Raw genomic sequence first — 12956 nt, forward strand, 5'->3', positions numbered from 1 at the left:
AACTCCAGTCCCAGAGGATCCGATACTCTCTTCTGATCTTTGTGGCTACTGTACGCACACAGTACACAAACATATATTCAAGCAAACACTGCAACACATAAAATAAAAATAAGTAAAATCTCAAAATAAATACACAAGAGTAAAAACAGCCAGGCAGTGGTGGGACATGCTTGTAATTCCAGCACTGAGAAGGAACATCGAGGGTTCAAGGCTCCCTCAGCTGCATAGGAATTTGAGGCCAGCCTAAGCTGCATGAGATCCGGTCTCAAAAAAGCAAAAAGAAAAACAAGAGAAAGCATTCACTTTTCTTTCCTTTTGACCCAGGGTCTTTCCACCCACCTCTCTGTGTCTAACCTCTGTTCGAAGGGGAAATTAGTCACTGGGAATGGGATCTAATCCTCTCTCAAGGAACAACTACAGAACACATGTGTTAACATAGTACATCATACACTAGCTTGTAAAATTCATCTTCTACTGTTTGGCCAGAGAGAAATGGAAATTCTGCCTCTGTCTGCCCACCTGCTCTTCCTCACCCACCCAAAGGCAGGGATGTTGCCAATCTAATTGGCCAGAGCTGGGCACTCAGCCCTCTGCTCTGTGCCTCCCTGGGAGGCTGGCACTTCTGTGGGTCCTGGGCTGCCTCCACCTGAGCCTTCTGCTTCAGGGCAGTGCCTAGCTCTGAAGACCGGACACGTGTGAACACTTCTTCCTAAGACCTTCCATGATGACACATGGGCTATGTTCCTATTGCCCCTCTGGTGGTATAAAAACTCCACTCTGGCCTCTTCCACAGCGCTGCTTACGGTGTGGCTCCCCTGCAGCAGAATCACCTAGAGGTTGGTTCCAAGGAAAAAAGCAGGTTCTGGGTTCAACTCCTGATACTCAGGTATCATGACCCCAGGGAACACGCAGTCTAATGAGTGCCCCAGGGGCCCTTAGGTAGGCTCTCCTTTGCACTTACTGGAGGGTCTGGACTTTTATGAAGTCCCAGAAAAAATGACCCAACATGGTCTTCTCACGTGTACCTTAGAAAGTGAAGGAAAGAGACTGGACCTGGGCTGGAGCTTTCAACCGAAAACAGCATTGGCTTTGACCCCTAATAAAGAACAGAGAAGTTGGCACCAACAATTAGCCAGAGGCCTCCCAAAGGAAGGAACTCAGGACCACAAGTCAGGCTTACTGTCTGGCTGCTCCTCCGGAGCCATAGCCATGGTCTAGGGTCTTCTCTATTGCGATCGCACGTGACCTAATTACAGTTTTCTTCCTTATTCTAAGACTTCATCTTGCACAGATATTTTCCTATCAGAGAGACACTCTTTCCCACCTCTCTTCCTCTCTCAGCTAAAAATTACAGTGCAGGAATTATCCACTTTTAACCATCTATTAACCGTCTTACCTTCAGACATTCTTTTTTTTTTAAATAACTAGAAGTCATCCATAAAATTCTGCTCTTAAAAATTAATTAAATATTGATTTTTTTCAAGCTTTCTGGTTAAGATTTATAGCCAAGGTTTCAATAAACTCTCTTGCAAGCAAAATCAGTGAGGACAGCAACCTCAAGCTAAGCTCCAGCTGAAGTAATTACACTCTCCGACTGCCTAATTCCCCTTATAATTTTAGCCAGATAAAGTAAATTAGATCTGGACAAAAGCAAATAGACTCCGGGGGGGGGGGATGTTTTGTGAAAATTTTTTTATTTATTTAGCATAAAAGGACCTAACTCATTTCCATTTCGTTTTGCATCCCAAAAGCTTGAACAGCAATTCTACCAACCCATGAGCAGAATGTGGCAAAAAAAAAAAAAAAAAAAAAAAAAAAAGTCCTTAGAATTTGAAGGGTTTGGGCAAGAATCCCTGAAAAATTAAATGTATATTTATATGGTTACATTATTTTGAAAAGCTCAAAGGCAGAACTGAGTATTTTGTTATCCCCCTATCCCTGCCCTGTGAATGTGTGTGTGTGTGTGTGTGTGTGTGTGTGTGTGTGTGTGTGAGAGAGAGACAGACAGACAGACAGACAGACAGACAGATAGAGACAGAGAGAGAGAGAGACAGAGAGAAATATAATACATACTATTGATATAATGCTGCGAAGTTCTAATTTGTCTCTCCAGGTCTCCAGAGCCTGACTTGGGTATTTTCACAAGTAGATGTGTAGATAGTTGGATAAATAACAGATTATAGATGGTCAGTAAAGATAGAAAAAGAGACTTGAAACATTTTTTTTTTTTTAATTTAGAACAGCCACTGCAGTTTAGATGAACTCCTTACTGCGAAGCTTGCTTCCTGGAGGCATATGGTGAGGGGTTGCCATAAAAAGCTGGCTCTGAAGCCTTCCATTAGCACAGGCAAGTGTTTCTGAGTTAACCATTTCCTGTTAGCAGCACACTCAATTATTGACTGCAGAAATCTGTGTTGTCATCAGGGCCTCCCATATTAAGAAAAACAATATTGCTAATTAAACTGGACCTGCCATTCTGCATACTCTGATCAAATATCATATCATCTGGTGTTCAAAAAATAAAAAAATTCAGGGCCCTATCATGCCACCAAGGTCATCGCTACACCCATGACAGTCTAATGCCCTTCCATGTGCTCGCCCTCAGTTAGCTCCCTTTCACATCCTACTTACATTAGGCTGAGGCATTTTATTAAGATTTGAGATCACAGAGCCCAGATCTTGCCAGCCCCTGGGTGGGTGATCAACAAACGCCTTTTGTCCTGACACATGAAAAACTCAACCATGAACTTGTCAAACGCTGTGCCTTGCTGTATGAGTCTGAACATAGATTTGAGGGATTTTTTTTAAAGCAGTCTAAGAGGCTGGGGGTGGAATTCACTTAGTGACTCACTGCCGCTAACCAAAAATTTTAGGTAAATGGTGACTTTAATATTCTGCAAGTTTTGCAGGCTTTCCATTGTTGAGATGATTTAAAAGCATCCCCAAAGCTCCTCGTTGCACAGAGGAGGGGCAGGAGCAGTGATTAGTCAAAGAACCTGATGAAGAATCAGTGTCACCCATGACGGCTCCCACCTGGAGTAAATGTCTCCTGACTACAAAACCATTGTGAGGTCTGCAATCTGTCACATTTTCTGAAGGACAAAAAGCCTTCCACTGAGTCTGGAAGGAACACAGGACATATCATTTCAAAATATTCCAAACTGGTACAATCATTACCTCAAGCTGCAGTCACTCAGGGACGGTGACTCCAGAGAGAGCCGTTGGCCTGACTCTTTCTATGTGTAACAAGCTATACAGGTTCTTTTGGGTAGGGTGGCCTTCCCATACAGGGCCTGGGAAATAGCCTTGATCCCTCCGGGCCACTGGAATTGCAATAAGACAGAATAAACAAACTTCAAAGTCACCTCCATCATCCACTAGCTCTCAGGTTCACTGACCCCACTCCATCCCACCCCATCCCACCCCACCCCCACCTTATCCCCACCCCAACTCCTGCTGCCGAGGTCCCCGCCACAGATCCTCTGAATTTGTGCTAGAATTTGCTGCCTGAGTCTAGAGGTCCATTTGTCCTACTGTTCCTTCACAGGTTCATATTTCTTCATCTAAAAAGTGTGAAAGCATCCTGCTCTGGCCATTTCTCAGGACGTCACTGTCTTATGAAGACTCCCAGGACGTTTAGCAGAAACACTGTCACTTGTCTCTTGACGCTCATGTTAATGAGGATCCTGGATCCAGATAAAAAGCCCACATCACACTGTGGTGGGAAGAGTCTTCTCCTACAGCTTCAAACACCAGGTCTCAATTATGGCGCATCTCAAACTGTCTAATGATTATATAGCCACTCATTTCTGGGTTCCTTGAGGCCAGGATTGTAAGCCCAATGCCTTCCAAATTCCCTGACCATATAGGTGCTCAGAAATACTTGGTTAATAAAAGCCCTAACCTACTTTCTGTACAGCACCCAGCCACAGGGGAGATCTTAGAGGCATTTGGTCTAACCTCAAGCCTTTTGGGATCAGAACAGTGACAATCATAGAAGCAAAATCAACTGTCCAGGTTCCAAGGTTAGCCCACATCACATCAGAACATGCTTCTTTTTTCTTTTTCTAGACATCTTCCCCCCTCTCAAATCATTACTCATGAGGAAAACACAAGAGAAGTCTGAAATGACAGCTGAGTGCCCCAGTGCATCTTGTAAGTAAAGACCCCTTATATAAGTTAAAGAACATTAACCTAAATACATGTAAGATGGAATTTGGAGGCTCGCACTCAATAAATTAATTTTGGAGGATGGAGCTCATCATTTTCAAATTCAGTTTATATATTAAACACCTCTCATTTTTCTCCAGGCCATTAAGAGCGTTTTTAAGTTACAATTAAGAGATCTGATCTCCTATCCTCCATGTAAAGCCAAATGATAAAATTAAAATTTCCGTATTTTAATTAAGCCTGGGTAAGTCCACCCAATTAATTTGAAGCAGCCAAATAAGATAATTTTCTGTAAATCACGGGGACTGGTTTATCATTCTATCAACCACAATTAACTCTACAGGCTTTTATTTGCATATTTGGGTGGCAAGTATTAAAATTCCTACAACTGACTGCATCATGCCAGAAATAAGATACTGAAGTTGAACTAGTCTCCCTACAGCTCTGAAAATGAGCCAGACACATGGCATACACCTGTGATCTCAGCACTCAGGAGGAGTTTGAGGCTAGCCTGGGCTACATAGCAAAAGCTTCTCTCAAAGTAAGGGAAGGGAAACGAGGCTATATTCTTTCTCATCCTTTCTAATGGGCTTTGCTGCCAGTGAGACTCAGTGCTGTGCCAAGGGCCAGGGGACTTAAGGATATAGTCATCCAAGGCCTGCCCTCTCCAGGCCACTCCTGCCCAGGGAGCGTCCTGTTGTGAGTCTGTGCTCAGTCCCCAGGCTCAAAATGTCCTATCTTCTGCCACCTGTCAGTCCAGGGCTAAGCCATCCCTCAGGATTCAATCTCCTCTTACACTTGCTTTTCCCTAGGCTCAGGCAACATGACAATGTACCTTCTGACTAGTGTATCAAGAGCCCTAGAGTCTCTTGCCTTCTCAGGGTCTGACTCTGCCTCACCCCTGGAACTGGGCAGGAGCTGCCACCGTGTGTTAAGCCACTAATAAAGGCCATGCTCAGTAATGACTTAGGGCGCTCCACGGAGAGGGACGTGAGCACCGGGGTCATTAACTTCTCGCGGTGCTCCTCAGAGGCTCTGGCTTCCTGGCCCGTCACAGCCTGGCTGCCAAGTGCCCGTGGCTGGGAAGCACACGGGCGAGTGCTCCCCAATAGGAAAGGAGCTGTACCTCCAGATGATGGCTCTGTTTTGTGACACACTTGACTGCCTACTCACAGGGACAAATCTGTCTCTTCAGCTGGCTTTCCAACGCGATTCTCTAAAGTGACTCCTTAAAACACTTGGGGATGAATCATTAGAACATTCCAGGCTGATGAGAATCTGGGAAGGAAGAAATGATAAGCAAATGGGAGTCATCTTCTCGGCCTCCACGGAGGGGTGGGGGATGGAGTAGCAGCACTTCAGAACCCGGGTCCCTGTCCTGCTCCCATCAGGAGCTTTGTGGGGGACCCGCCCCTACCTTTTCCCCTGGGGTACTCTTGAGGAGTAAGGGTTAAGAGATTTAGATAGAAATATAGAGGGGAGAGAGACAGATAGAAACACAGGGTAGCCTCGGGAGGGCCTGGATTCTTATCCACCGGCCCCTTCTGTCTCTTCTAGAGGGCTGTTTATAGTAATGCTAAGGGGAGGAGCAAAAGACCTCCCCCCAGCACAGCCAAGTGCAGACCCTTCCAATCACCTGGTAACCACGCCCCTGGTCAATCCACTCCCTTATGCAGCCCTGCTTGGTAAAGCAAGCTCAGATCTCACTAGGAAACACCTGTGGGTTCCCACAGAGATCCTCTCGTAACCCTCCTGGCCCCGAGGGCAACTCTCCTTGCAGTGGTTGGTCAGTACCTAGGACATTATTCCCCAGCCCATTTCAGCTTGAAACACAACCTGAGTGGTGCTGATGTAGCTCAGGAACCTCGAGGCTTCTTCATCCAGGGACTGAGCAGGGCCTGCCCAAGGCTGGAGCTCTATATGCCACCGGGGACCCTGTGAGGGACAGAGAACACAGTCAGTGTGTAAAGACGGAGGATCTGGGCAGGGCAGGAGGGATCTCAGATTGGGCCAAGGCTCCCAGCATGTGTGCCCAGAGCTGCTGCCATTAAGGCCACTGAAGCCACAGGAGGGCACTGTAAGAAAGTCCAGTACCCAAGTGAAGAAGCTGGTGACAAGGACCCCTAGGGACTGTCTGGTCATAGACAAACTCCACCTGACTCCATCTGATAGTGCCCTGACCGTGGCTGGATACGCATGATACCATTGCACATTCCGAGGGAAAAGGTCTTTAGTGCTCACTGTTTTCTAAGGTTAGAGCTTTAAGACTGCTCCCTAAAGGGAAGTTCCAGGATTCCCAGCACCATAAAGCTGAAGTGCTGACTTCATGGGGAAGAAACACACAAGCATTTGGTCATCTTCCTTAGCACTGGGGGAGACGGGCAATAACACCTACTCCTGAGCTTGTGGGGGGCAGGGGATGAGGATGCTGAGCGGTGGGGCATGGCTTTGTAGTAGTGGGAGGCAGCCCACACCTGTCAGCAGACAGTCTGAGGTACTTCCAGTACTAGATGGTTGGTGGTGGACCTGAGCCTCATTTACAGCAAGGGTGGGCAGCAGAAAGGCTCATAGGGAAAGCAGGGGTCTGGGAGAGTCGTAAATGGGAACACTGCGTGAAAAAGGAAGCTCTGGTCAGGAAGTCTCTGCTGGAGCTCACAGCTCCTCTCCTAGAGTGTCACCATTTGGAGACCTCCCAAAGACTCAGTGATTCCAAACAGAGACAAGGGCCCAGCCTACAGGACGAGAGAGCGATGGAGGGCAGGGGACCATCCAGGATAAATGACTAGCTTCAGGGAGACCTCGGGGGTCATAACACAGGAGCTCCTGCAAAGTAGTGAGGTTGGCACAGAGCTCAATGTATGGCGAGGATGGGGTCACAGGAAGGCTCTGGGACCAGAGAAGAAGCCATCATGTACATACACTATTCTCCAGGCAGGGACTGTGGCAAGAGTCGTCACTACCACCACCCCAACCAAGAGATACATTTGAACAAGCTGATCATGAGACACATTAACACAAATGTGATTGTCTTCCCTTAGATGGGTGGCCTAAGGGACTCCAGATTAAATTGATTTTCTTCTTCTCTTATTAGATGCTGATAACCATTCAGTCAATCAACATTTATCAAGAACCATCATGGACCAGGCAAGGATAAATGTTGCCTGGTCACATTCTTTTCTGAATCGAGGGGACAGAGCATTTTCACGGGTCTCTTCTAGAGCATTCACTTGCAGTAATGCAAGAAAAACAAACATCCACCAACTTTGTCAACGAGGTGACTTGGGCAAATATCAGTCAGGGCTTCAGTAGGAACCTTCACACTGACAACCGAAGAGGATTTCAGAAGGAGACTGTTTACAATGGTGTGGGCAAGATTTAAGGATGCATAGGAGGAATGATATGATACCTATGACTAGTGAGCTGTGGGACAGTCTTGTGCACTGTAACTATGTGTTGCTCTCGCTGTTATTAAAAAACCGATAGGTTGATAGGTAGGCAGAGAGAATGCTGAGAAGAGGACAAAGGGTGGAGTCTGAGGAGTCTCAAGCCAGATTCAGAAGAAGCCACATGGGAAGTTCATAGGTGAGGTAAACAAGCCCCAGGGCAGCACATAGATTAATAGAAACGGTTTAATTTAAGTTGTAAGAGCTGGCTGGAGACAAGCCTAAGCTATAGGCTGAGCATTTATAATTAACAATAAGTCTCTGAATGGTTATTTGGGAGTGACTGCTGAGACGCAGCCTAATCTGGTGACACCAGAGAACCCCCTGGGGAAATGGTATGGAGAGGTCTGTAAGAAGGGAACAAAGCGGATCCTATTTCAGATACCACCTCATCTGCCCCATCCACCCATCTCCTGCCTCCTATTAGCCAAATCCACAGGGAGGGAAACTGAGACCGGCCCCTGCAGTGACCCCCCACCGCCATCACTAAGGGGTCCAAGCTGATGGAGAAGAGTGGAGGTAACATGGAAACAAGCTTTGGCCAGAGTCATTCATTCCTTCACTCATTCATTCCGTGAGCATTTGTGCCTCGGGCCAGGCTCTTTGTTTCAATTTAATATAGGGCACAGCTGTGTCACAAAACAACTGTAAGGAATCTTTTTAGGGTTCCTGATGGATTCTCTATGGTGGACAATAGGGGCACAAGGAGCCGGGGTCTTTGAGAATGATTCCACGATCAATGCACAAAAAAATGCAGATACAGATGGCGGGGAAGGCCTTCCCCTGCCTAAAATCCCCAAACATAGCAATGTCTTTCCAGAACTATTAAAGAAACACGTTCAACCCAGCGGCAGCGGCGGACCCAGGCCAGCACACCAAAGTGACCTCACACATCAGTAATTGTGAATCCCCTGGTTAAATGTAGGATTATCTTTCTGCAACCTGATAGTTCTCATTTCCAGCTCAACACAGCTGTGCTGGTGGATGATGTAAGTCGAGGAATCTCAGATGGAGGCCTAATAGAAACTCACAGACAGCGATCAAGGCCCTCAGAAGTGCTCTGGCTGACTGCTTTGGTTTAGCTGTTTAAAAAACATTCCACATAAAGCAATGTTCTTATTGGAATCAATCTGACAGCGGGTCATGATTACTTCCCCCATGGAAACCACTAGCTTTTATCATCTCTTTCAATTATCATTTGTCTTAATTCTGCACTGCACTCGTCAACATAATGTCCTTCCCAAGCTCCCACAAACAGAATTCTGTGAGCACCTTCAAATACCCAGGCAAGTTTAACAGAAAAGAGTGAAACCCATCATTTTCTTTAAAAAAAAAAAAATTATGAAGATGATTTTGCTCCACACAATTTCCTAAATGCCAGGGTGCCCTGTATGCCTATTATCCGTGTGCTTCAAGTATCAAGTGACCATAACAACACCACCTCCATCACTCCCCGGCGGCCGGCCGCGGCGGCGGGGCTGTGGGTCCCCAGGCCCATCTGTCCATCAGATGACTCCGGAGGCCGGTAGGGTAGCGCAGTCGCTCAGCAGCAGGTGGCCGCAGGCAGAATCGCTTTGTATTGGTGTGTCTGTTTGTTCCCCAGAGCCCTGTGTGGAAATGTCAAGTGCAGCCTCCCAATGAGTGGTCACACAGAGGAGCCTCTCTCTCCCCCACACACACCCCAAGGGAGGGAAACCCCTCTAGGCCTTTGAAATCCGCGCTGTGGCTTTGTGAGCCCCCAGGCATTCACACGGAGCAGGGGGCGGGAGGCGGGGTGGAGGGTGTCGCCTCCCATCCCATCACAGAGCCTCTCTCAGAAGGGCCTTTCTTCAGGAAAAGGACCCATTCTTGTTGTATAAAAGAGCTCGCCTAGCACTTACTCTGGGGTCTGTATCTTTTAAGGGAAGCAGAGGGCTTTTTTTTTTTTTTAAACAGAGAATTCCAAACATTAAGGCCGAGGACAGCGGGAGTTCCTCGGCAAAGCCAGGTCCCATCGCCTCGTGCTGTTTTGTGGACATTTGAGGTTCTGCTTTCCAAAGGGTAAAAGCCGATCCCATGGAAGGGGGCTGACTCATGATGGGCACCAAGCACAGACGTGAGGTTTGGGGACATTTTTATCATTTATTGTCTCCGCATTACATTTTGTTTCTTTAAAAAAAAAAAAAAAAGGAACTGGGTCTCTCAGGAAGCCGGATTCTAAGATTTTATTCCTAAAAGATAATGAAAAAAAATTAAAGCAATGTTTTAAAATTCCTCTTTGCCTGCCAGCCTAGACTCATTAATTCAAGGCAGAAGCCTGGAGCTAAACGGGTGTTAATCAAAAATAATTTTTTTTTTCCGGCAGGCCCGCCCGTGACCTAGAAAAAAAAGCCATCAACACTGCCTTGCAAGAGCTTTCTTTGTCTGGAAATTTAGAATAACAGTTTCCTTCTTCACAAGCGGTTTCCTCATCCTCATAAAACGATCTCACGCAGCCCAGGAGGAAACTGTCAAACTAAAAACAGCAGCACTGTGAGCTTTGAGATATGGCTGCACCGTCAGCTTTACAGCGTGGCTTCACTCTCTTTCCAGGCTGCTCCTAAAACTCACTAGCTCATAGTGACCTCGAACTTGACATCCTCCTGCCTCAGCGGCCCAAGTGATAGGATTTATAAGAAAGTGCCACCAGGCATGGCCGCATAAACAAGGTATCTACAAGCCTTTTTTTGCACTGGGCCAGATAGGGGAAAGAAAATTTTAAGATAAAGCAAGCAAAAAGAGCATCTTTTCTATAGGCCCATTCTTTCGTGTTTCAGTGACTCGGTTCCTTTGGAAAGTCCCGGGTAATGGGTTATTTAAACGATCAGGGTTTTTGGCCATGATAGAATATTCGGAGTCATTTTTATCAGTGTGCTCCCCAAAGCACATTCCCAAGCCCCTGAAGGTTACAGAGCCAGCCATTTTCCACCAAGAGAAGTGGCTAACAACGAACGGGTCCTCTGAACCTTGGCTGTGCTCCAGGAAAGGGACACAGTTGCGCATCCTTGATTCAAACTAAACGGAGCTGAGTGTGTGTTGATGTGTTGATCAGGGAAGCCAAGGCTTTCTGGGAGAAACAAACCAAAACAAGTAAAATAGATTTATTTAGCAATTTTGTGGTAATTGAGAGCATCTGTTGGTGGACAGAGACCAGGGAGTGAAGGAAGCTGTTTATTCTTCTTTGGAGAGAGAAGAGGGAGGGGGGTGTTGTTGGGGGAGGGGAGGCACACAGTGGTATCTGGACATACTATAAATCCAGCCTCACCTGAGGGTTTGAGGGCGTCAGCCCCTACATCCTATGTTGCCCTTAGATGCCAGTTTCCAGGCCTCTGCTACTGTTCATGGTTCTCGGACTTAACCCTGACTTAGAAAGAGCAAGAATCGGTCACGTGTTTTGGAGTGATTCCTCAAATGCTGATTCCTCATTAAAAATTTTGTTGAAATGAGTGAAAAGTTTAAATCCCCCAGTAGTGAGTAACACCACCGATGTGGTAAGTCAGATCAGGCCAAATTAATAGGTTTAAACTTTTCAATGAGGGTTGAGTCTCAGGTCTGGGTGAGATGGCTGAGCACATACATCCTCATGGCCCATGAACACAGCAGTGAAACCTGGATGGAAAGCAGAGAAGCAGAGAGTTGGCCTTTACAGATCAGACGAGGAAGTACGTGCAGGCAGATGGGGGAGGAGGGAGCCTAGAATAGCATCATGGAGTCAAATGTAACCGCTTTCATTTTTTGCCACAGCGCTGTCCCCCCACTCGGGGCTGCTAGCACAGACTAAAAGCCCAGTGCAGACCTCCCACTCAGTCTCAGTGAAGGAAGGCAACTGCTATTCCCCAGAGAGAGCAGGAAGGCCTCCCGTCCCCAGATTTTCCTGTTCTCCGTTCTTGTATCCCAACCCCAAGGCAATCCCACTAGTGAAAGCGGAAGTGGATCCCAAAGGACATCTAACATTCCGAGGAAAAGGCAACTTGTGGTCTGAGCTGAGGCTGTAGCTCCATGCGGGTGGCATCTCTCTCTCCTCACCCCGTTGGCTTTGGTCTGAGATCCAGCCATAGGAAATGTGCACCAAAGCATGGGCAGAATGTGGTGTCTTACTACCCACACCTCTGTCCAGAGAGGTAGAAGCCATGGAGAAGCAGATAACAGTAGAGCCACCGAGAAGAAACAGCAGCTGAGGAAATGCCACAGTCGTTTATGAAGTCCAGCCCATTCCCAAACTATGCTTGCTCAGATCTGACTCTGCCTGGCCTTTCAGTCCAGACAGACCTCCTGCCTGGGTTCCAGACTAGCTGCTGAGGCACATGCCTAGGAGCAGACCTGAAACACACTACAAACATGTTCCAAACATGGCACACAGTTTCTTATCCCGGCACCAATTGCCTGAGAGAGAGAAACAGTTTAGGAGAATGAAGACTTGCCTTAGCTCAGGCTTTTAGTCCATGGTCAGTTGGCTTTGTGTTTCTGGGCCTGTGGTGTGGTGAGGCAGAACAGGATGGTGGAGAGACCAACATGCTCACCTCATGGTGGCCAAGAAGCAGAGCAATAGGAAGGGGCCAGGTCAAGATAGCCTTCAAAGACTTGCACCCAGTGACCTACTTCCTCCAACCAGGCCCCACCTCAAAAACAAGAGCCACCTGTAGCCGGAAGTTTTCTCCAGTCCTTCCAGGTGCCCGCAGTCCAGTGACCCGCTTATAAAATAATCACTCAGAAGCTTATATTGTTTATAACTGCTTGGCCATTAGTTCAGGCTTATTACTGACTAGCTCTTACAGTTAATTTAAGCCATAATTCTTATCTATGTTTAGCCACATGGCTTGGTACCTCTTCTCAGTTCTGCCTTGTCATCTTGCTTCCTCTGTGTCTGACTGACAACTCCCGACCCAGCCTTCCTCTTCCCAGAATTCTCCTCTCTGCTTGCCCTGCCTATACTTCCTGCCTAGCTACTGGCCAATCAGCATTTTATTTATCAACCAATCAGAGGAACACATATTCACAGCATACAGAATGACATCCCACAGCACTTCCCCTTTTCTGTCTAATCAAAAAGGAAGGTTTTAACTTTAACATAATAAAATCGCATATAATAGAACAGTTATCAAGCAAGAATTACAGTCTAGTCTATTTGTATTTGGCAAAATTTAAGAAAATACTCTATCCTATATTTGTGAGTCTAAAGTTTCATATCTAATTTATCTTTTATCAGAACTAAGCAAAATTATAACTATCTAGTCTTCAACTACATCAAAGACCTCAGAAGAATATAATATTACCTAAGTAAATAGGAAGTACATTGTAAGCAACTTCCAAAATCTAGAATGACAG

At 46.5% G+C, this 12956-nt stretch overlaps 1 protein-coding gene across 2 annotated transcripts in view; it reads right to left on the reverse strand.

Moving 5' to 3' along the window:
• Mettl24 (methyltransferase like 24) overlaps window positions 1-12956 on the reverse strand; it is a 109700-nt gene that overhangs the window by 69813 nt on the left and 26931 nt on the right. For both annotated transcript variants that reach the window (XM_006982786.4, XM_042262029.2), the window contains exon 2: window positions 6007-6105. In XM_006982786.4, the coding sequence (XP_006982848.1) occupies window positions 6007-6105 (99 nt within the window). The remainder of the gene's footprint in view (window positions 1-6006; window positions 6106-12956) is intronic.

This window comes from Peromyscus maniculatus, chromosome 16 (genome assembly GCF_049852395.1).
Source record: "Peromyscus maniculatus bairdii isolate BWxNUB_F1_BW_parent chromosome 16, HU_Pman_BW_mat_3.1, whole genome shotgun sequence".
In the NCBI taxonomy this organism is placed as follows: domain Eukaryota; kingdom Metazoa; phylum Chordata; class Mammalia; order Rodentia; family Cricetidae; genus Peromyscus; species Peromyscus maniculatus.